General features: G+C 40.9%; 1 protein-coding gene across 11 annotated transcripts in view; it reads left to right on the top strand.

The window, feature by feature from the left end:
• The window catches only part of ULK4 (unc-51 like kinase 4), a 425,848-nt gene that overhangs the window by 117,558 nt on the left and 285,545 nt on the right, over positions 1-22,745 (top strand). For all 11 annotated transcript variants that reach the window (XR_005594699.1, XM_039526400.1, XM_039526397.1 and 8 more), the window contains exons 22-23: positions 7,125-7,252; positions 19,064-19,197. Coding sequence is in view for 10 of the 11 variants with exons in the window: in XM_039526400.1 (XP_039382334.1) it covers positions 7,125-7,252; positions 19,064-19,197 (262 nt within the window). In the remaining variant the exon portion in view is untranslated. The remainder of the gene's footprint in view (positions 1-7,124; positions 7,253-19,063; positions 19,198-22,745) is intronic.

The raw sequence follows: 22,745 nt of genomic DNA, 5'->3' as shown, positions 1-22,745 counted from the left end.
CATCATAGAAATGTAGGGCTGGAAGGGACCTCAGCAGGTCATCTCCTCAGCTGCCCCATGCTGAGGCTTACAGTGGCTCTCCTACAGCTCATGGAGTCTCCATTCAGGCCATTAGTGGAAAGGTCATTATATCCTCTCACTATCAAGACAGTCATTGATTTCTCTCCAACCTTGGTAACCAGGTAGAGTCATTCACATGTACAACAATTGTTCCAAAGATTTAGTTTCATAGATTATATTTAGTAGTTCTATTTCACGTTTAAGAGTAGTTTTTTCCATCAACTAGTGGTAGCCTTCATTGGGTCATGAGATTTACAAAAGATGGATCTTGAAAAAAATTTGTGTGCAGCTTAATAATAGTGTCTCAGTGATGCGCTCTGCCTCCTCCTGGAAGCAAATGTGGATGTTGTTTGAAAGCGTTCCTCACTAAGGAGGCTGCATCTGCTCAGTCTTTACCTTCTGAGCACCCACACTTTCAATTCCAAATCAATATGATTCAAAATTGAGATAGAGATCTTTAGATCTGGTGCCACCATTTAATAAATCATTGGCATTGTCCGTAAAGATTTTCTCAAAAATATTGGAATCCTTGATGGTACTCCTCCATAAACTGGGAACTAGGAACTGAACTGTCAGAAGCTCTTAAACCTTTAAGATATATAGAAGCTGCCTTTTCTCTTTTTATAAGAAGAATTTTGCATCCAATTATACTCCAGTGATATCTCATGAATTGGATCCAAACAATCCAACACCAGGTGCTTCTGGGAAGACTGGGATTTGAGAATTGATACTGGAGGTTGATCTGTCCCCGAGGCACTGGTTGGGTTTCTAGGGACAACACGTTTGTCATTTCTCTAAAGAGGAAGTGAATCAGAGCTCAATGTCTCTGGATCCAGGCTGTCCTACATTTCCCCCAGTGAGAAGGTTTTTGCTGGAAAACATTCCAAACATCCATATAATTGGCTTAAGAGGTTCAGTCTGCAGACCTGGACATCATTTGAACCAATAGCAAAGTTTCCTACAAACCAGAACTTTAACTCTTGGATACATAAAGTATCTGCATCCAAAAAGGAAGGAAACAAACAAAAAAAATAAAACCGCCTTTGAAGAAAGGAAAAGTTTTGCTGGAATTTGCTTTGGCAATTGCTTCTCTTTCTATTGGATATCTAAATTCTAAGCCTCCTCTTCCATCTGTGCGAACTGATGTGCCTGCATAGGCAGTTCTACAACCATACTGTGAATTGTTTATGGATCACTTTTGAATACAGGGTTCTAAACAAATCCCAGCCTGAGAAAGCAATACTGCTAAGGGCATGTCTACACTACGAAATTAGGTCGAATTTATAGAAGTTGATTTTTTAGGAAGCGATTTTATACAGTCGATTGTGTGTCCCCCCACTAAGCGCATTAAGTTGGCAGAGTACGTCCAAAGTACCATGGCTAGTGTCGACTTCCGGAGCGTTTCACTGTGGGTAGCTGTCCCACAGTTCCCGCAGTCTCCGCTGCCCATTGGAATTCTGGGTTGAGCTGACAATGCCTGATGGGGCAAAAACATTGTCATGGGTGGTTTTGGATACATGTCATCAGTCGTCCCACCCTCCGTGAAAGCGATGGCAGACAATTGTTTCATGCCTTTTTTCCATGTGGGCGCCATATTGCTTTCAGCAGACGGAGGAATAAATTGGAAAAACTGACATTCCTACCACCGCTTCTGCTGCCATTCTGCTTTCCTGTCTCGATTGATAGCAACTTTCTCCATGTTGGCTATCATGCGCTCCTGCTTCCGCTGCAACTCTGCTCTCCTGCTCTGATGAATCCACCTTGCAGGTCCTCTCGTTGTTCTCTATAAATACCTATTCTTGTGGCATCTCTCTATAAATATCTATTCCATCATCCACCGCTTCTGCTGCAACTCTGCTGTCCTGCAGACACCATACCACAGCAAGCATGGAGCCCGCTCAGATCACCGCGACAGTTATCACCATTGTAAACGCTTCGCGCATTATCCTGCATTATATGCAGAACCAGAACCTGCAAAAGCAGGCGAGGAGGCGATGGCAGCGCAGTGATGATAGTGATAAGGACATGGACACAGACTTCTCTCAAAGCTGTGACAATGTGGGCATCATGGTGGTAATGGGGCAGGTTCATGCCGTGGAACACCAATTCTGGGCCCAGGAAACAAGCACAGACTGGTAGGACCGCATAGTGTTGCAGGTCTGGGATGAATCCCATTGGCTGCAAAACTTTCACATGCGTAAGGGCACTTTCATGGAACTTTGTGACTTGCTTTCCCCTGCCCTGAAGCACAAGAATACCAAGATGAGAGCAGCCCTCACAGTTGAGAAGCGAGTGGCGATAGCCCTGTGGAAGCTTGCAACGCTAGACAGCTACTGGTCAGTCGGGAATCAATTTGGAGTGGGCAAATCTACTGTGGGGGCTGCTCTGATCCAAGTAGCCAACACAATCACTGAGCTGCTGCTATCAAGGGTAGTGACTCTGGGAAATGTGCAGGCCATAGTGGATGGCTTTGCTGAAATGGGATTCCCTAACTGTAGTGGGGCGATAGATGGAACACACATCCCTATCTTGTGACCGGAGCACCAAGGCAGCCAGTACGTAAACCGCAAGGGATACTTTTCAATGGTGTTGCATGCACTGGTGGATCACAAGGGACGTTTCACCGACATCAACGTGGGATGGTCGGGAAAGGTACATGACGCTCACATCTTCAGGAACTCTGGTCTGTCTGAACGGCTGCAGCAAGGGACTTACTTTCCAGACCAGAAAATAACCATTGGGGATTTTGAAATGACTATAGTTATCCTTGGGGACCCAGCCTACCCCTTAATGCCATGGCTCATGAAGCCATACGCAGGCAGCCTGGACAATATTCAGGAGCTGTTCAATTATAGGCTGAGCAAGTGCAGAATGGTTGTAGAATGTGCCTTTGGATGTTTAAAAGCATGCTGGTGCAGTTTACTGACTTGATCAGCGAAACCAATATTCCTATAGTTATTACTGCTTGCTGTGTGCTCCACAATATCTGTGAGAGTAAGGGGTAGATGTTTATGGCAGGGTGGGAGGTTGAGGCATTAAGTGTTACTGGAATTGATTAGTTAGCGCTTGCTCTATAACCTTCTACAAAAATTGAAGATTAAAGCTAAAAAGCCTTTCCACTCATACACAACCCAAAATTAGAATCATTCTGCAGTCTGAGAAAACAATATTTATGAATGTGCATAATGAATTCCAAGTAGTTTCTTCACAGTCTCACCACAAGAAAATGGTTTGAAGCCGCCTCTCCTTCTGTCACAGTTCTGGTTGACTAAGCATTAACATCACCCTCAACTAACAACTATGCCAAAGAAAAACAAGAATAAAATTTGGTTGCAGAGACAACAATAATTTTGGCATGGTCTCATTGGACAGAGATCGAAACAAGATGTGAGAATAAAAAAAAAACGAACATATTTAATACAGACTTTGAGTGATAGCCTCTGATACACTAGAGTAGCTTTGCACTGGCCCACCATGCATGCCCCTTGTTTAGGGGGAATCTTTGGGTGATTTAAGCCACAGTGGTTATGTCCCACCACTCCCTGCAGCTGGAGCAGGGGACATGACTGGGCCCAAGGATGCACACCTGGGAAATCCATGCACCTTGACAATTCCAGGCTGCTGCAGTGGCCCCCTGAGGGCCACTGGCATCCCAAATAAATTAGAACAGCCCTCAGATGCACTAGTATGCTCTGGCGGATCCTGCTTAACTAAGAGCAGCCACAGGATTGGTATGCAAAACTGGCTGAAGGCCTCATTTACACAGAAGCCCAATAGCTGCTCCAAGCTGCAGCAGATGATCTGGCCTTTTAATTTTCCTAAGGGGGGGGGGGAATCAAGGTACTCCCCAGAAATGTGACTAATATAAAGATAGAGTTAAAGGATTTAAGCCTTCAAGGAGCAGAACTGTCAACAGATTAATGTCTTTTTGGTCCCAGGTTATTTTAGAACGAATTGCTCAAGTGTAGCTTTTCCAAATCTCCCACCTCTTTAAACTTCTCAGCAATTCCACTTTAACCCTCCAATGGTCTCCCACAATAAACAAGGGACTGAATTTGGGCCTTCAAGCAGCCAGAAAATGCATCTTATTATGTTGGACATAGAATATTTCCTCCACTGTATCTCTACTTTGTTAAATCTCTAGTATCCAACTCAGTGCTTTACTCTTTTGCATTGGGGTGTGTGTGTGTGTGTGGGGGGGGAATAAAGAGAGAATGTGGAAGATTTGTACGAGAGAGAAGGGCCATCCCTGAACTCTCTCCCAGATAGGACTGCAAACAAAAAAACTCAGTCTGGTGTGGATGAACTGCTGTGGAAGCTATTCTATAATTTAGTGTGAAATGCTGGTAGCAATTTTTTTTTTGAGATCTTTCATAAGTACATGATGAACTGTGAAGGTGGGATGCTGCATGTGAATTTCAAGCCCCTTCAACTGTCAGCCTGCTTTCTGGGTTCTGGGTTCTGAGCAGAAAATTCTTTCTAACATGTAGTTCAAGCTGATGACATTTTGTTGGAACCTCAGCAGCCATCCAACAGACATTAAGCTTTCAAGTAGAAGTGTTTTGTGAAGTGGCTTATTCCGTGTTTATACACAGTCTTGTTTAAAGCCTCCTTATTTTGCACACTGTCCTTTCTTTAAGTCAGGTTAGTGAAGGTGTACCTATCAAGTTCCTGTACAATCTTTCCATCAGGTATCCATCGGCGCTGAACTTCATTTAGGGTTTTTCATTTGAATCCACCATTTCATAACCCTTCAAGTGGTGGCTTTTCAATGGGGAGAAGTCAATGGACAGGGGGCTCATGGTTTTGACCAGTCAATCTTTCTTCCTTCTTTCTTTGCACATACTGAGTTGCATAGGAGCAGGGATCTCTCTCTAGCTTTGAAGCTCTTTGCAGGGTTTTCTTGGGTTTATGTGCTTAAAACAACAGTGGATTTAGATGGGTGCAGTCAGTGAGTCAGAGCTTGAGGGTATGATACTGTCTAAAGGGGAAGGTGACCATCTACATGAATATTGTCACCACTTTTGTAAAAGTGTGGTCAGTCTTGTACAAAGTATGCCTTGTGAGGTATCCTTTGAACAGATGCAATCTGCTGAGAATGATTATCTTGTTGTAATGTGCGTATCAACATTGTGTGTGGAGTTATGAAATTTTGCTATATGTTTGTAACTCAAACATGTTACAAGTCTGAGAAACGCCCACAGGTTGGCTCTTCAGGAATAACAAAAGAACTGTAAACAAGGGTCTTTGTATGTCATCCCAAAGACATCTCAGATGGAACGTTTGCGGGAGGTGCCAGCCTAATTTGCAATTCATATCAAGGAGTGATGGCAAAGCACGTATGTCATGGAACTGCCTGACCCATCTCACAGCCAGGATTTTTCCAGCAAAAAGGGTCAAGGTATAAAGAAGGGGAGAACAAAGGCAACTGGCCACCTCTTTCCTACCACATCTCTGGACTGGTGAATTCTAACTGGGGAAATTTTAAAATGAAAGGACTGAGATCCCCAAAACTATTTGGGCAACTGTGACAGAGTGCCAGGCAAGAAAGGCTGAGTCAGCACTCTGTTCATAGCAACTCCAATCAGGCAAGACAGATTGGAGCTGGCTAAGCAGAGCTGTGCCAAATTTGTGGGTGGGACATGGCAGATTAAGCTAATTAAGCAGTTAGCCAGAGCCCACAAATAGGCACAGGAAGGAAGTGAAAAGGAGGAAGCAGGCAGTAAGAGGGGAGAGCGAGAGAGATTGCTCTCCCCTGCTTGTTTATAGGAGCTGTATATGTTATGAAGGTGATGGGTGCTCGATTTCTAAATAAACTGCACAAGGTGTTGGACCAGCACCAAGGCTCTATGTAGTTTGTAGCCCTGGACAGAAACAGAACCAAGAAGGCCCTGTTACAGCAACCCAGAGAGATTTATAGAAAACTAGCAGATTTAACATCCCGGCTATCCTTCGGCCTACATACTTTGATCCAACTGTAAAGTATTTTATTTGCTTTGACCTTTTAGTAACTCTCATTCTTTTTTCGTAGTTAATACATCTTTAGTTTACTAAAGGATTGACTACAGTATTGTTTTTGGTGTAAGGTCTTGAGTAAGGCTTTTGGTGTAAGGTCCATTGACCCTAGGTAATTGACTGGCCTCTTGGGGCTGGAAGAACCTAATGTGTGGTGATTTTGGTTTTAATAACCTTTCATCACAGAAATCCAGTTTGGGTGATGATATAGGTCTAGAGGGACTGCCTGTTGCTTCATGTTAAGCTAGTATAGCAATCCAGTAGATCACATTTATTGCTGGTTTGGTTAATCTAATCATAGAATATGCCACCAGTATGGGAGTGTCTTCCCATCTTTTTTTAAAGCATGACCTGAGATTGGCCCTCAGCTGTGACCCATACCAGGCATGGTTACAGAGGGAAACAGTGTTTTCTTGTAAATCCAGGGTCCTTGATATGTAACTTAGATCTGATGTGCCACATAGTACACGGTATACTTAACTAGCCTATAGTTACATCAAGCAAATATTTTTTTATTTGTATTAGCTTATGATCTTCTAGCTCACACTGAAGGTAGTATGTAAACTACTAAATTTCATAGTATTAGGAGGAAAGACAAGTACCGGTATGTATTTTTGCAATTTTTAAAATTACAACTTTTCTTTTAAAAGAACTACCGTGTTTAAAATATCCTTTGTTTTGTCTTTTGTTAGGATGAAATAACTTTAATTATGGGTTTCTATGTGTTTTAAATAACCTGTTAGTCCTATTTTGGGTCCAATACAGTAGAAAATGTCTCTTAACTTTGGCCTTTGGAAGGCTGCACATATCAGCTCTGCAGTCAGCCTATCTGTCTAGGACAAAACTCCCTTATTCAGTGGTATCATGTGGGATTTTGGGCTCTATTTTAATGTTATGAAAAGGATTTAACTAACATTGAATCCAAATGTAATTTGCATATTTATTATGTTAGAATTATTTAAAATGTGTATACCCTAATGGACAATGTTATTTACGTACTTTGTTATTCAATAAACAGTATTTGTGTGTTTTGTTTTATTCCCACCCAGGATTTTGTGACTACAATTATCCGTTTATTTGAAAGTCCATCAACTTCCATTCGAGCAAAAGCCTTTCTGGTCCTGTTACAGGTGCTAATTAATAACAGAGAGATGTTACTGCTCAGTTGCCAAGCAAGGTAAGATGCTAATGGAGAATATAATTAGACATGTAATGTGTATTTTCAAAGTCAGCTCTGTAAACTCTATCAGTAAATACTGTAGTATTTTTTTTGAGCCATTGTTTTGAGAGCAACTGATTTTCCGTTTAAGATTAATCGGCTATCATAAGAGTCCCCCAGAATAGTAGTGATTACTATAATGAAAAGCCAGATTGTTTGGTGCCCATATACTGGCCAGTCACAACTGGAAGTTTCGTGGTTGCCTTTGATCCCATTGTTTCCCATTGTTTCCTATCCATTTGGAATAATTTCTGCTCCCAACTGGGGACTAGCAAGGAGCGGTCTCTACAATAAGTAGAAAGAGATCAGTGACTGCAATTGTTGCTGGCCTCTGTGTTAGGACTGAAGGTGGGAAATTGTTCATTGCACCCTATGCCTCATGGTGGGGTCAAGCATAATTGTAAGCTTTTAACTATAATGGTCACTACTGGTGGAGAACGCCCCTCAGAGTTCCCACTGTGGTGGTGCAGGTCAACACCATGGCCAATGATTAATAGGCACAAAATGGCCTTATGTTTGTGTATGGACTTGGAGTATTCCAACAGACCATTCTGTTGAAAAGAAAGCGAAGAGAGATATTTCTTCTAACACTTCCTTGCTGATTTTATCAATTTCGCCTATTATTTTACAATGTGAGATATGACAACCTGTCATTCAAGGCTGTACAAATGGGTAGACCACTCCAAAGTAGAGTGAATTTGGAGTTTTTTCTATCTGCTACAGTGATCCAAATGATTTTCAATGATCTGTTTTTAACAGGAACACAGTAACTTAAATTTCTCTGCATCTTCTTCTGACATCAGAAATGTCTCCATTTTTGGATCAAATGGAGTGCTATATGCCTTCAGACTCTATTAAAATGTGAACTGCTAAAGTAATTTTGGAGGGGATAATGGGGAAAAATAAGAAGAGGAAAAACCAACCAGGGACATACTTTTTACCCCAGATAGTCACAAGAATCTGAAAACCGAGAATCATATGCTACTTTCCATCGTACAGTGTGAAGAACATCATGTGGTATAAAACCCACTAAGTAGCAGATTGGATGGGATTGTGTTCCATGGTGTCATGGAGTGCGAGACAGGCAGGATTGGAGTTAGTAGTAAAAAGGAACAGAGCTGGGGAACATATTGTCTACTACCACTCATGAATCAGTTCTGGACTGTTATTTTTTTTATTGATTTAATGATAATTGTATGCTTGTTAGTGGACATGTGATTGTGTAGTTAGAGGAATATTTTACAACAAAAGTCCTGTATTAATGGGTACTACATGTTTATAAATAATTATTAGCATATTATGAGAGGAAAAACTTTGATTTTTGTCACCGGATTAAATTAATAAATTATATTTCAGGTTTTTATTTATAATACTTTCAAATGAACCATTTTTGTGAGGAGAGTGGTGGGACAAGCTATGTACATTGTGAATCTTGGTTCTATTCTAATATTATTTTCATGGTACTCAAAACAAAATAGATAATGGGCCAATACACACTATAAACCATCAAGATGAACAGCTCTGTTTTACAGCATCAGAAAAGACTTTATTGAACTGGCAAACTGTTTTTCTTCACATATTATGATTTCTTTAAACATAAATTGTTCGCTAAAAAGCTACCATTATCCCTTGACAGGATAGCTGATTGAACCTAAAACATTTCTCTGGTGCTCATATTATGAGATAGATACAGTGCGAGGGGAGAGGAGAAATAGGCCATTATATGGGGAGACAGTTACTTTTGTAATATTCTGGACCCTGGATGCATTTTATTTGAACCAGCATGGATAATGAATGTTCTTTGATGTGTATCAATGGGCATTCATCAGCATATTTCAGTTATTTAAGTATCTCCTAGATTTCTGGAAGAACCATACAGCTATTTCAGAATGATTAGAAGTACAGTAGCAAGAAATTAGCTGACTTTAAAAATAAAAAAAATTGAGTATTTTAGGCATTTTTAAATAGACTGTGGTTTTGTGAAATGTATAGCAAGTCCAGTAAACATGGCAAAATTTGTGTCTTGGTTTCTTCTTTAGTAATATTTTGATAAAGATAAAATCTATACAGACAGGAAATGCATATAACACATCATATTGCTTCAGACTATAAAATCTGGTGGTAAAAGACAATTGATACAAGGGAAAAGTTCACCATGAATTAATTGAGGCAGGTGATACAAAAGTCAGAGTAGTAACAACCCTACGGCAACACTGCATATATCTCCATAGTTTCAAGATAAATGCTGTTCAGTCTACTTTAGACAGGGTTTTTATTTTAACCAAGTTATCAAGTCTAATATGATTGCAGAGTTTTTTGTGAGTTAGTTGTTAAATTTGCTAAATCTATAAAATAGGATTTGCTAGTTCAAAGTCTATGCTGTTGATTTAGAAGACTCCATTAAAAGAGGTGCATTTCTAAATTGAGTATTTCAAAATTAATTATATGGGGACTGGCTACCTGGACAGTGGAGGTAATCTGACACAGGATTTGCAACAGAACCTGTTAAACAGACCCTTTCTGAAGTGCTTTGAGACCTTTGAAAAAAAGCACTTGATGTAAGTAATATTGTTTTTATTGTTATTTAATCTCTAGGTCACTAGTTTAGTTTCAGCCCAGTCCAGGAACGAGCAAAAAAATATCAGTACTTAAAATTAATTGATCTCAGTCTGAATGATGCGGATAGGTATCCATATCACAAACCCAGATACCACAGTTGGCACCCATTTAGCATAGCAGAGGGACCAGAGGATTGTATGAGCATGGAAAATTAACTGCCCTCTCACTTTATGAACATAGATGCTTGAACTAGGGGTGCTGCTGCACCCCGTGTATTGAAGTGATTTCCATTTTATACAGGGGTTACAGTTTGGTTGAATGGCTCTCAGCACTCCCACTGTAAAAATGTGTTCCAACACCCCTGCTTCCGAATACTCTTGCCAGAGGAATGCAGAGCCATTTTGACTGGGAGGTGTGGGGAAGCCTGCATTGTTGCTATTCATACTGTGACAGTCCCTTAAACAATTAAAGGTCTTTACTCTCCAGGGCTATCACCTGGTACTTTTCAGAAGCATCATATTAATGTTTTTAAATACAAAGACATGTCCATTGTATCACGATTACTGTTTCATGTATGTTAGGTAATTTTATAAGTCTTTCAAAGTCCTGTTGTACACAGTATTAGTTGTGTTTTTTTGGTCAATGATTAAGAGTAAACATAGTCCATCATTATTATGGCACTAAAGTACTCTACACAGTGAGTTGCTTTGATGTAATAATATAGTCTTGTGACAGGTATCTGTCACTTGATTTATAGTACTCTTTTAAAATGTGTTAGTTGCATTGTAATCAGCTGTTGCTATAGTGCTATTAGCCTTAGAACATTTTGACTGCTGGTGATTTTAAAATGGATGATAGCAGGGTACTCTAATGACAGTGTAGTGGTGTTCTTAGTATTTGATATAATGAATTGATTTTTGTTTTTGCTCACACTTTTTTCCCACAGTGACCTTTTTTCCCTGTAGCTATTATTTTCTATTTCTTTCCCTTTGCCATTCTGTTATGTGATGTATGGCCTCTTTCTTGACTTGCTCTTTGTCTCATAAATATGACACATTGTATCAAAAGAAATAAGGACTCAATGTCTCCACATCAGCTCTCTGTTTAAAGTGTACTATAATTTGCTGTAAGCACTTCCCAAGTTTTCTTCAAACCATTAGTTTACTTAAAAAAGAAAATATTTCAGACCATTTTGTGAAAACATTGGTTAGACAGTTAGACAGGTGTCCTAGTCCTAAAATGAAATGTTTTTTCAAAATGTGAATGTAGTCCACTCTTTGGTCTTGTTGGCATCTTTATTGCTGTGTTACTTTTTCTCATAACTCATTAACAAGTGAAATAGTCAGGATCATAATGTTCCTTGTTTAAATATTAAAAATGTAAGTCTGAGTAGAATTGCTGCATATAATGTAAAAATATTGAATTTTCCTATTGAAAATATTTTGCCTCAGTAATGATGGTAAAATCATTAAAAATTGCTGGTAAGTGCAAATTACTTATGGTTGTTCAGTGTTGGTGAACTTAGTGTACTGTAGCAGGGAGCATACAGTATATTAGCTGAAAATGAAAGTAATGGGGATATAAAGAAAGGAAACTGAATATTAAGGACAAAATTCCCCTATGTGCAGTGTGCAGCCCTATGCACCACTTGTGAATGGCAGGGGTCAGTGACGACAGATAAAACATCTTGTATTGTTGGCCAGTTGGTCACAACTGCATAAATTCCATAGCAGGATAACGACTCAAGTCAAACTGTCCTGGTAGCAGTGAAAAAGGGGACGGTCCTCAGTGTTCACTCTTTTCACTGCTCAAATCCCAAACATGACAGTCAACATATCAATAAAATGAACAGAACCTGTGTGCTCATTTGTCAAGAAAGATTATTGCATAAACTGACTGCATAGGTCCTCGAACTCTACAGAATGCCCACAAAATTATTCTAGATCCATCAATCTCCATGCCATCATAGAGCTATCCAGCCCTAGCTAGTCAACCCAAGAGCCTGTTGCAGGGACCAGAACTACCCATTGACAGCCCTCTTCTTTGAGGTTCAGCCTATTGGTTGACTCTTGAAACAAGGCAACCCAGGGGGTATGCACTGCATTCCAGGCCCTGCCCCACAATCTCATGCTGCCTGGTAAAGCCATCATACCTTAAATTGCACGTAAGCCTGAATTTTTGAGGATGTAAGAGGTATTAATTGGTGCATAGGCTTTGTGCTGACCAAGTGCACAGGGGTGCATTTCATCCAAGTGAAATGAACGTGCAATTCCTATTAATTATAGATTCAAGAATAATATCAAAAATTGTATAAATCGTGATTTAAAAGCTCTCCTTGTATATGTGCTATGAAGAAAATCTGGTGCAACTTTATATTTCCTTACTGGAAAAAGACCTATTTCTCTGGTCCTGAAAGAGTTAGGAAAATATACTTATTTCCCCCTGCTTTACAATCCCCATGTTTGAAGTTCTTACCTCGGGAAATGGAAATAACTGAGAGAACCTGTCAGTGCAACTCCTAATTGGCTGGAGGGCCTTCAGTGAGTATTACAAAGCATGACCTCCAAAAGAGTGAGACAAGGTCTGGGAGTCATTGTCAGACCCTCTTAAATGGCAGTGTGGACTACCTGCCAGGTCAGAGCACTCCTATTAGGCCACTGTGACTTGCCATCTATTGTACTGGGTAGATCTGTGATTGTTGTATAAAAATTATTACTAAGAAATGAGGTTGGGGTTTTCAAAGAGGCCTGCTGCAGTTATGCACCAATTTCCATTGAAGATGATGGGAGCTGGTTGCATAAATCTTAGACATATTTGAAAATCCCAGTCTTAGTTAATGAAATCTACTTTCTGCTCTGATTTAGATTCACCTTCACTGTGCTGATTTATCCACCCCTGCAGAAAAGTGCTGCTTGCCACCAAATTATTTCAGTACCACATAAGTTGTCAGCAGGATGTGGGCAGGTTTTCAGTGCTTAGGGATGCCATTCACGAACCTCACTTTTAAGACTGTCCTTCTTTTCATCTTAACTCCTTTTCTTTTGTATTATTCTTATCTGGTAACAAAAAGTATTAAGTGTGAGATTTCTTCATATTTTTGTATCAAGTTTCTTTATCTAGCTGAATAATACGTAACATTTGAAACTCTATCAAATTCATAAAAACCTCATACTTTCCTGCTATGAATTATATTCAGCAGTTGAGAGCTTATTTCATTTGCTATACCAGCAAGGGATTTATAGACTAATTTCTATACTTTTCTTTCCCTTTCTGGGAGCATATGTCAGCTGCACTGCATCTAAAATCTCCCCCTGCAGCACAAGAGATAAAGGTTTGACCAGACTTGCACGTTAGCCTAGAACTACAGTAGATTCCCAAAACTGAAATTCCTATTAGCCTATCAGAGTACAATATCTGACTTCCTGTCTGGATTATATACTGAGCTGTCATGTCTATTTGTTTTTACATACTCTATATTTTAAAAGGATTGTTCCTTGTTTCTAGTGATTGAGCACCCATGGAGTCAGCATCTATGAATACAAGAGCAACTTTTTAGTGGATAAAATGAAGTGAAGGTGTATAATTTGGTAGATAAACACCCACAGAAATAAAAATAGGGGGTGCTTAGCACCCACCAGCCATATTGTTTCCAGCTCCGTGGCTCACCGCTGATTAGCTGTTCAGCGGGCAGGAGGCACTTGGGTGGGGTGGAGAGGCGGGAGCGGCGGGCAGGTGTTGGGTTTTTGGGGGTGGAGTTCTTTCCTTCGGTTGGAGAAAAAAGGAGAGGGGTTTTGTTTGTTTGAAATCTTCAGTGAAAACTGATAAATGTTCAAAACTTTTAAAAATCAGACCATTTATGTAGATGCCTATATCTGGACTAAGAACCTATCTGTAAGTACCCAATTTTGAAAATCTTGACCACTATTAATTATGTAGTTGCCACCCAAAATGTACAACATTGATCTCCAGAAATGATAGTTTCTTTGGAAAGTTGAACCAGTTTTCAAGGAAAATACTTACTTTATTTGTTGTTTTTGTACCTTGGGTACATAAAACATAATATTTATTATTACATTAAACCTAGAAAATAAATTACCCAGAATTATATCACTTATCTTTCTCTTCATACACAGAAAATTTAAGGAATAATTTATTCGTAATTGGTTGTGAGTTCAATCCTTGAGGGGGCCATTTAGGCATCTGGGGCAGAAATCTGTCTGGGGATTGGTCCTGCTTTGAGCAGGGTGTTGGACTAGATGACCGCCTGAGGTCCCTTCCAACCCTGATATTCTATGATTTTAACTTGTATATAACCTGAGGTTGTGCTGTTGGAAAAATGGTTGAAACCTTAGGCTGCTTTTTGTACAATCCTTAGGTTGCCTTACATGGGAGTGATAGGACACGACGTACCATAGATATAGCCAGGAAGCTGAATTGATTTGCATGCCCAACTTCTCAGAAAATGATTAATTCATTCTAACTGTTAATGTCATGTCTATTTTATTAATTCTGGCCTTTCTTTGTTCACTTTGTGTCCATTTGATTGCATGGCAGACATGTACTTGTTATGCATGGAATAAGTGTGATACTTTTGTAGGCCCAGCTTTGCCATACAAACAGAACAAGTGTTTGTTTTACTGCCCCAAATATTCTGGTAAATCATTCTGTGGTAGGGTTACCAGGCGTCCGGTTTTTGACCGGAATGCACAGTCAAAAAGGGACCCTGGCGGCTCTGTATCCGGCTGTGCTAAAAGTCCGGCTGGCTGCAGCGGGGCAGGCAGGCTCCGTGCCTGGCTCCACACGGCTCCCAGGAAGCAGACAGCATGTCCTTCCGGCTCCGAGGTGGAGGAGTGGCCGGGGGGCTCCATGCCCTGCCCCCGCCTGCAGGCACCAGGCGAGATTAGCGCCTGCAGGCGGGAGCAGCATGCTGAGTCCCCTGGCTGCTCCTCCGCTTTGGAGCCAGAGGGATATGCCGTAGCTTTCCGTGAGCTGTGTGGACTTCCTTTGACCCCAGGAAATGCTGGGGCTGCCTGAGGTCAGCACTGCCTGGAACCTGTGTTCCAACCCCCTGGCCCAGCTTGGAACCCCCTTCCACACCCAAACTTCCTCTTGCACCCCAACACCTTGGCCCTAGCCTGGAGCCCCCCTGCACCCCAAACCTCTTGTCGGCCCTAGCCTGGAGCCGCACCCCCAGCCAGAGCCTTCATCCCCTCTTGCACCCCAGACTGAAGCCCCTTCCCACACTCTGAACCCCTCATTTCTGGCCCTACTCTGGAGCCCGCACACCCTGCCCAGAGCCTGTACCCCCTCCCACCCCTGCTACAGCCTGGAGACCCCTCTTGCACCCCCAACCCCTCATCCCAACCCCAGAGCCCGCATCCCCAGCTGGAGCACTCAACCCATTTGCACACCAACTTCTTGCCCTAGCACGGTGAAAATGAGCAATGGTTGGGGAGACCAAATGATGGAGGGAAGGGAGATGGCATGAGTGGGGTGGGGCATCGGAGAATGGGTGGGGCCTGGGTGCAGAGGGCAGGCAAGAGTATTTGGTTTTCTGCAATTAGAAAGTTGACAACCCTATTCTGTGGATGACTGTGAGGAGGGGAGAGTGTTTGCCTAGGGCTTTAGAACAATAAACTCCCCTAAAGCTGACTGTGCTTATGTGGGATTTGGCAGGATTTTGTTGAGTCGATCAATGCTATCAAATAATTTAAAGAAATATTGATGGTCCTTTTTAGAAGCAATTGTCAATTTTGGCTTTTTTGTGGGAGAGAAGAAGATAACTTTGAAAAGGGGAAGGCATTGCACATGAAGAGAGAGAGAGAGAGAGAGCTGGCCATACTCAGGAGCTTTACATGTATTTTTTACTTTCCCAAAATAAGTAAACACATCTAATGCTTCTCAAACTCTCTTTATATTGGATTTTGCAAGAGAGAATTCCTTTCTTAAAATATAAATATATATCAAACTTATCGTGCTAGCCTTCACTTAACAGCTTGTTTAGATAATGTGCAGACAATCTAAACTTACTCTCATACTCAAACTAAATTTGCAAAAATATTTATTTAAAGAAAAAATATGACACTCTGGTTTCTCATGTCATGTTTTACTCATACTTAATATTTGGTTAAACATATTTTCTCTCAGTGAGAGAGAACTTGTTTAAACAACTTAAGTTATTTTGTTTTAATTATTCAACTGAAAATGTCTAATAAAACTACATAGCATATTGTATAATGAAAGTTGGATCGGCTTTTGAACAGTTAATGTATTATATTTCATCGAAATTGACCATAATTGAATAAATCATATGGAGAGTCTAAGGAAAATAGCTAGAACCTTTGGCAAGTATAGCTGGATCTGCTGCCTGTGGGCTGCTGGAGTAAGAAAAAGTAAATGGTTTCTGAATGGATCACTTATTTCTCTCTCGCTTCCCTACTCCCCCACATATAAGCCATAAAATAAAGGTTTTTGTTGTATTTCAAAATATGCAGTATCATCATTGCTTAGAGGCCCTATCATGCAAACTCTTTATTCAGGCCAGTAGTTCTTATTCCAGTGAATAATCCCATTTTATAATGGGACTGTTCTCCTGCCTGAATAAAGGTTTGCAGGACTGGGCCCTAACATACCACCTGCTTGCACAAGAAGTTGTTTAAACCCAGTTATTTTCATCATCCTAGACAAGACGCATTTTGATTTCTATATTAATGTGGCATTTAGGGTCCAACCCAGACCAGTAAGGGATAGTGTCACTGTCTGCCCTGTAATGCTGTGCAGTCTTGATTCAGCACCCTGACACCTGCAGCATGCTCAAAGCACAGTACCTTTACCCTGGTTTTCACCAATCTTGGTTACTCCTTGCAGGGTGACCCCAACACCCTTGCAGTCCCAAATTTCCCCTAAACCATCTGCCCTGCTCACTGAACACTTACAAAAGTTAAGTTCACTGATCCCTTAGAGAGAGTAACCAGCAGTTTATTAGCTTAACTGGGATTAGCAAACACTCTGTTTTAATCAAAGCACTGGCTTAATTTACAGTAAAAGTAAAACAAGTTTATTAAACAAAAAGATATAGGTTTAAGTGATACCAAGTATAAGGACTAAAGATAGACAGGATTACAAGCAAACAGAAGTAAAAATGTGATTCTAAGACTAAAACCTGAGTCTCTTGTTCAGAGAAGTGTTTTTAACAAAGTCTCTTCCAGCATGGCTGACCATACTCTTTGGCCAGTACCCCTCAAAGTGCTCAGTTCCTTTGTCCCTTCAGGTGAAGGATGCCAAAGTGTGTGTGTGTGTATCTATCTATCTATCTATCTATCTATCTATCTATCTATCTATCTATCTATCTATCTATCTATCTATCTACTGTAATATAAAAGCTTCCCAAAGTTCATTGATCTTGCTTCAGGAAGCAGAAAGGTTTCTTGGGGGCACAGTTTCCATCCCCCAATAAGATTAAGGGGTCCTCTTTTCCCACACGCTCTCCTGATGGCTTTGTTTATCTTGCTTGTAAAAGTGCTTTTCTTTGACTTTGGTCACATCCTTTGCTTAATTTACACTGGAGAGAGGTAGGTAGCTGCCTTCCCTCCTGTCTGGGGGAGAACCTCTTTCTCCCTTAGTGTGGTCACAGACTTAAAAAAAGCATAGTATCCATAATTCCTCATACAATGTCAATATGTACATTTCACAGTGATATTCATCACCAGTGTGTCATTCGTTTTCAAATGATATATAATAACTTTTAGATGCAAATTATGACAATAACATGGTAGGTATAGTGCATATGTTAGGCCTGAGAAGAATTGCTGATACAGACTACACGGAACAGTGGACCACCACTGGGCTTCTCTGTCACATCTATTTATTTACTTTTAAAAATACTGGCTAAGAAAGGGGATGGATTAAGAGAGCTGGAAATAGTCCTTTTTTTAAAATCCTGATAACAGGTCCAATCCATTGGCAATTTGCTTCCCTGCCAGTATGCCAAAAACCTACTGCTAAACTATAGTTTAAAATTATTTCTTACTAGGGTTGCCAACCCTTCAGGATTGGCCTAGAATCTCCAGGAATTAAAGATTAATCTTTAATTAAAGATTATGTGATGTGATGAAATCTCCAGGAATACATCCAACCAAAATTGGTAACCCTATTTCTTACTCAAAGCTCACTGCCATAATTTCTAGACTGAAAAAATTAATTTGTAACAGATGTGTAGATTAATCCAGTGCATTTTCCTCTTCACAGAGAAATTTGATCTTAAATAAATGTCATTAAGTCTGGCTTCTTGAGTATGCCTATTATTATTTATTACAGCTAAATATACTCCTATACTGGAGCATGCTGGAAGAGACTATCCTGATCCTGGCCCACATTGGGGGTGAGCTCTGGGAGGGATCATGCCTGAAAAAGGAACCCACAGGCACACAAGGGATATATGCCTGCTGCACAATTCCCTACAGTGGTACAGAGTGTGCACTTCTCTGTGTCTGCAGACAACTCCATAAACCAATGCTGTGGAAGAAAATCAGGGAGCAAACAGAAGTTGCAGTTGTTCCTGGCCACTAATGCTGGGATGCAAGGAGGCAGAAGTTTCTTGTGCTCTCCCACACAGGTTGCAAACCTATACAGTGGCCGGGCATAATCTGACTCTTGATTTTTTTTAAATTCTTGTTTGTCCAATGGTGCACATATATGGCCTGATTTTCAATGGTACTTGTATATGTCATTAACTTTGGTGAGATTTGTGGCTTCACTGAAAATCACACCACTTCTTTTAAGTAACAGAAATTTATATTTAGGTACACAAATTGAAAATTTGCTACTTTGGTTAAGCATTTTTTTGCATTACAATTTAGTATAAACTGTTTAAAGTTAGAATCTCCTATTCAGTTTTTAAGGGCCAATTCATTCCTCATGTAAGCCTTATATCACTATTTACACTAATAGAGTTGCACTTGCTTACATCAGAGTTTAATTTGGCTAATTGTATTTGGCTTATCTGTAGTTCCCCAAAGAAAGATTTTTTTTAAAGGAACTTTGTTTTAAAGACAAAAATCTAATGTTTTCAACAAGTTGCTGAAACAACACATAAATGTCATCTTGCTTGTAACTATGCCCCCCTGGAAATGCTTGCCTCAGTGGCATTTTTGAGATACAGTATCAGTTTTTTGTCACAAGAGGTAATCTTTTGCACTTGCTTATATGTAGATTGGTGATGTACATTGAAAGAGACAGCAGAAAGACTACACCAGGAAAAGAGCAGCAAAGCGGCAATGAATACCTGTCAAAATGCCTGGACCTGCTCATCTATCACATTGTGCAGGAGCTGCCAGGAATTCTAGGTAAATTCAGCTGGCTGACTACGAAAAGAATTTTTTTGTCTGTCTTCTTTCCTCACTCCCTTGTGGAACATTTAGGTATCTCTTTAAAGAGTAAAGACAATGGTAAGTAGAAAGATGTTTTCCTCCTCATTTACTGTTTATGGCATTAGCTTCATCAAATTTCTTAGTTATATTGTAATCATATAATACTTTGCATTTGAATCTTGAAAAAATGTTTTCTTTTATTTAATATTTCAATCATGGTGGCACACAAGGTCCCTATCAGAACTGAGGCTCCATTATGCTAAGTGTTGTATAAACATTTTTAAAGACACAGTCCATGCCCCAAAGATCTTGCAGTATAACCGTGACCTACAAAACATGGAAGAAGAGAGATGCAATTGTATATATTATATAAACATATATGTGTACGTGTATATACATTTATGGGAGAATGTATATGGTTATAGTTGAGGCAGGTAGCACCACCTATTAAGATTCTCCATTGTAAAACCCTGATTTCAGTTGCTTATAATATTTAAAACTTTTGGGGTAAAATTTTACATGCTGGATTTCTGCTTCAGGATGAATTTTTCTAGAAAACTTCAGCCAATATAGTTCAGGTGTCTCTAATAACAAGAACAGGGAAAAAATCATTGTTTTGCCCATGTTAAATTCTGGCCATTTCTTCTTTGAACAGTTCTAATGCCCCATGCTGTGGAGCAGTGACTTCAAATTTGGCTGGGTGTGCTTTGTGTCTGTGTCAGGGTGTGTTTTGTGCTAGCCCCATGAAAATCCACCCAAATGTGGCCAAATTATAAGCCATTGGATAATCACAGTTCACACATCCTTAGTAGAGACTTTTTATTGTAGCAGCTAATTTCTGAACAGTCCAACCTCAGTGAACATGCTGGAGCCTCTCTCAGCTCCTGGTGCTGACCAGACTGTGTCTGCACCATCCCCATAGAGCAACTGAACATACTCCAGGCCATGTCTACAGAGGTGAAGTCGGACTTTCCCTACAAAGGGATTGGGGCTGTCACTGAGAGCAGGGAACCTGTCTCTCCTGTGCTTTCAGTGGCCCCTCTGCTGGGCCAGTTATTGTGGAGGAGGATGCTGTCTGGTTCGAATACTGGGGGCACAAAACATGGACCAGGGATTGGGACAAGGAGTCTGGTGAAACTGGGACTAGAGGAGTTGGGAGGGAGAAACTGTGATTGGGTTGGCAAGGAGACTGGTGCTGGGAGCTTGTGAGGGAAAGGGGTGGTGACTGGGGGGAGGAACACTTGACATCAGATGAGTGGGGGAAACTGGGACAAGGAGCCGGGAATTTGGAACCAGTGGGTATGGGATAGAGTAGGATCAGGGAGCCAGACTGGCAAGTAGCGGGGGTGTGGGAGGAGAATTGAGATGGCTGGACTAAGGGGCTGGGACCAAGAATCGAGGAAGGGAGAAGACTGGGTGGAGAAAGGAGCTGGAGAGAGGGTGGTGGGTGGACTGAGATTGGATGAGAAGTCTGGGGATGGAGACTAGGATTAGGAACCAGTGGGATGGAGGGGAAAGACAGATCAGATGAGGAGCTGGAATGAGGAAACTGGGACTGGCTAGGTAAGAAGACTGGGAATGGGGCAGAGGGGGAGTGGGAGAGACTTGAAGTAGGGTGGAGATTGGGGTAAGAGGAAACAGGAGTGGAGACTGGGACTGACTAAGCAAGAAGAATGGGGCTGGGATAAAGAGCCAGGGAGGGGAAGAGACAGGACAGGGACAGGTTGGAGAGGATGGACAGAAGAGGTCAAGCATGGGGGGAACAGAAGAGTCTGTTCCCACTAAACACACTTCCCTCCAGAGTCTGGAATGGAACCCAAGATTCCTGAGCCACCATTCCTTTGCTGTCAGAAAATATCTGTGAAACCCCTGGCAAGACAGCTCATTCCCTCTTGCCAATCCACATAGCAGTAGTAGGTGGTCATCCTCTATCAGTTGTTCTATTAGCTCAAGTGACAGAAGTCTGTGGTGGATCTAAAGTTGCCAAACCTACTGAGGACCTGTGTGGGTGTCGTAGATGCCACATGATAGTATTTGTTTGCTTTTCTAAAAATGTACGAAATTACAAAACACCTCTGTAAAAGAATATTGTTGAGGTTGCAACGCCAAGCAATCAAATTAGAAAATGCCAGAATTAAGTTTGCCTGTGCATTATTTGGACTGTGTGTGCATATGCATAATGGTACAGACTTTAAATGCATTATCACCCTTTTAGCACAAACAAGCCAGGGTCCTACAGAGAGGGGAGGAATAGCTCAGTGGTTTGAGCATTGGCCTGCTAAACCCAGGGTTGTGAGTTCAATCCTTAAGGAGGCCACTTAGGGATCTGGGGCAAAAAAATTGGTCCCCCTAGTGAAGGCAGGGGGCTGGACTCGATGACCTTTCAAGGTCCTTTCCAGTTCTAGGAGATTGGTATATCTCCAATTATTACCTTACCTTACCTAGCAACTTCACCACATGTACCTAGTTTATCCCCAGAGCATATCTATCCTGTGTACTGAATGAGGCAGGGTTCTGTGAAAAAAATAGTACGTGATCATATAGTTAGACTGTATAATAATGCAGAAGGGAGTTGAATTAAGTTTGCACAATCTTAATTCTGGTATTTCCTAACCTTTGAAAGTTCTCTTAATAAAGTTCTTCTAACATACTTTTATATAAGAAGTGCCAACTATCCCAGTCTTCTCCTGAAGCCATCATTAATTTTCTAATATGTTTATAGGTCTTGAGGAGAGTTTTGAAAGATAAGATGCTAACGGCTTTTCTATTCAAACAGCCGAAGTCCTCAGAGACATAGTTCAAGTCACAGAGTACAGTTTGGAAGGAGATACTAGGAAGGATTTTGTGAGAGGCAGACAAGGCAGGGTGGGGGACAATGTGATAAAAGATAAGAGCAAAAATAAAGATGAGCAGAGAGTTGTGAAGGGAATTGCACGTGAGAACAAGAAGTTTGAATTTGACATGGTGATGCAGCCAGTTTAGGGATTCAAACAAGGGTCATTTGACCAGCAATTTGTACGGGATGAACAGAGATGTGGGTGCTACGGAGCCCGGAGAGAAGAAGCTTATACAAATCAAGATAAAATGTGATGAGGGGCTAGGTGAGTTTTGGCTGTTTGAACAGAAAAAATTGATAGATCTTAGACAAGTCTTGGAGGATGAAATGGCAAAATTTGGGCACAGCCTGGATGTGCAAGGTAAAAGAGGAATCAACAAAAATGACCCCCAGATTAGAGGACTGAGAATGGTTGGGTTATCAAGCCTAAGAGAGAATGTGGGTAGTGGAGAGTGTTTATGAGGAAAGATGTTAAGTACAAATTTGACTGCAAGACTTCCAGGAAGAGGAGATGTCAAAGCGAGGCTAGCATGTGGGATTGGATGGAGAAAGATACTCTAGGAGTGGAGAGGTCCATCTGTGAGTTATTAATGTAAAGATGGCAGTTAAAGTTCTGTTAGCAGATTAAATCCCCAAAATGTATGGATGTAAAGGGAAAAGAGAGAGGGGGCAAAGGACAGAGCCCCAG

This window comes from Mauremys reevesii, linkage group 2 (genome assembly GCF_016161935.1).
Source record: "Mauremys reevesii isolate NIE-2019 linkage group 2, ASM1616193v1, whole genome shotgun sequence".
Taxonomy (NCBI): domain Eukaryota; kingdom Metazoa; phylum Chordata; order Testudines; family Geoemydidae; genus Mauremys; species Mauremys reevesii.
This window is presented reverse-complemented; position numbering and strand designations above follow the sequence as displayed.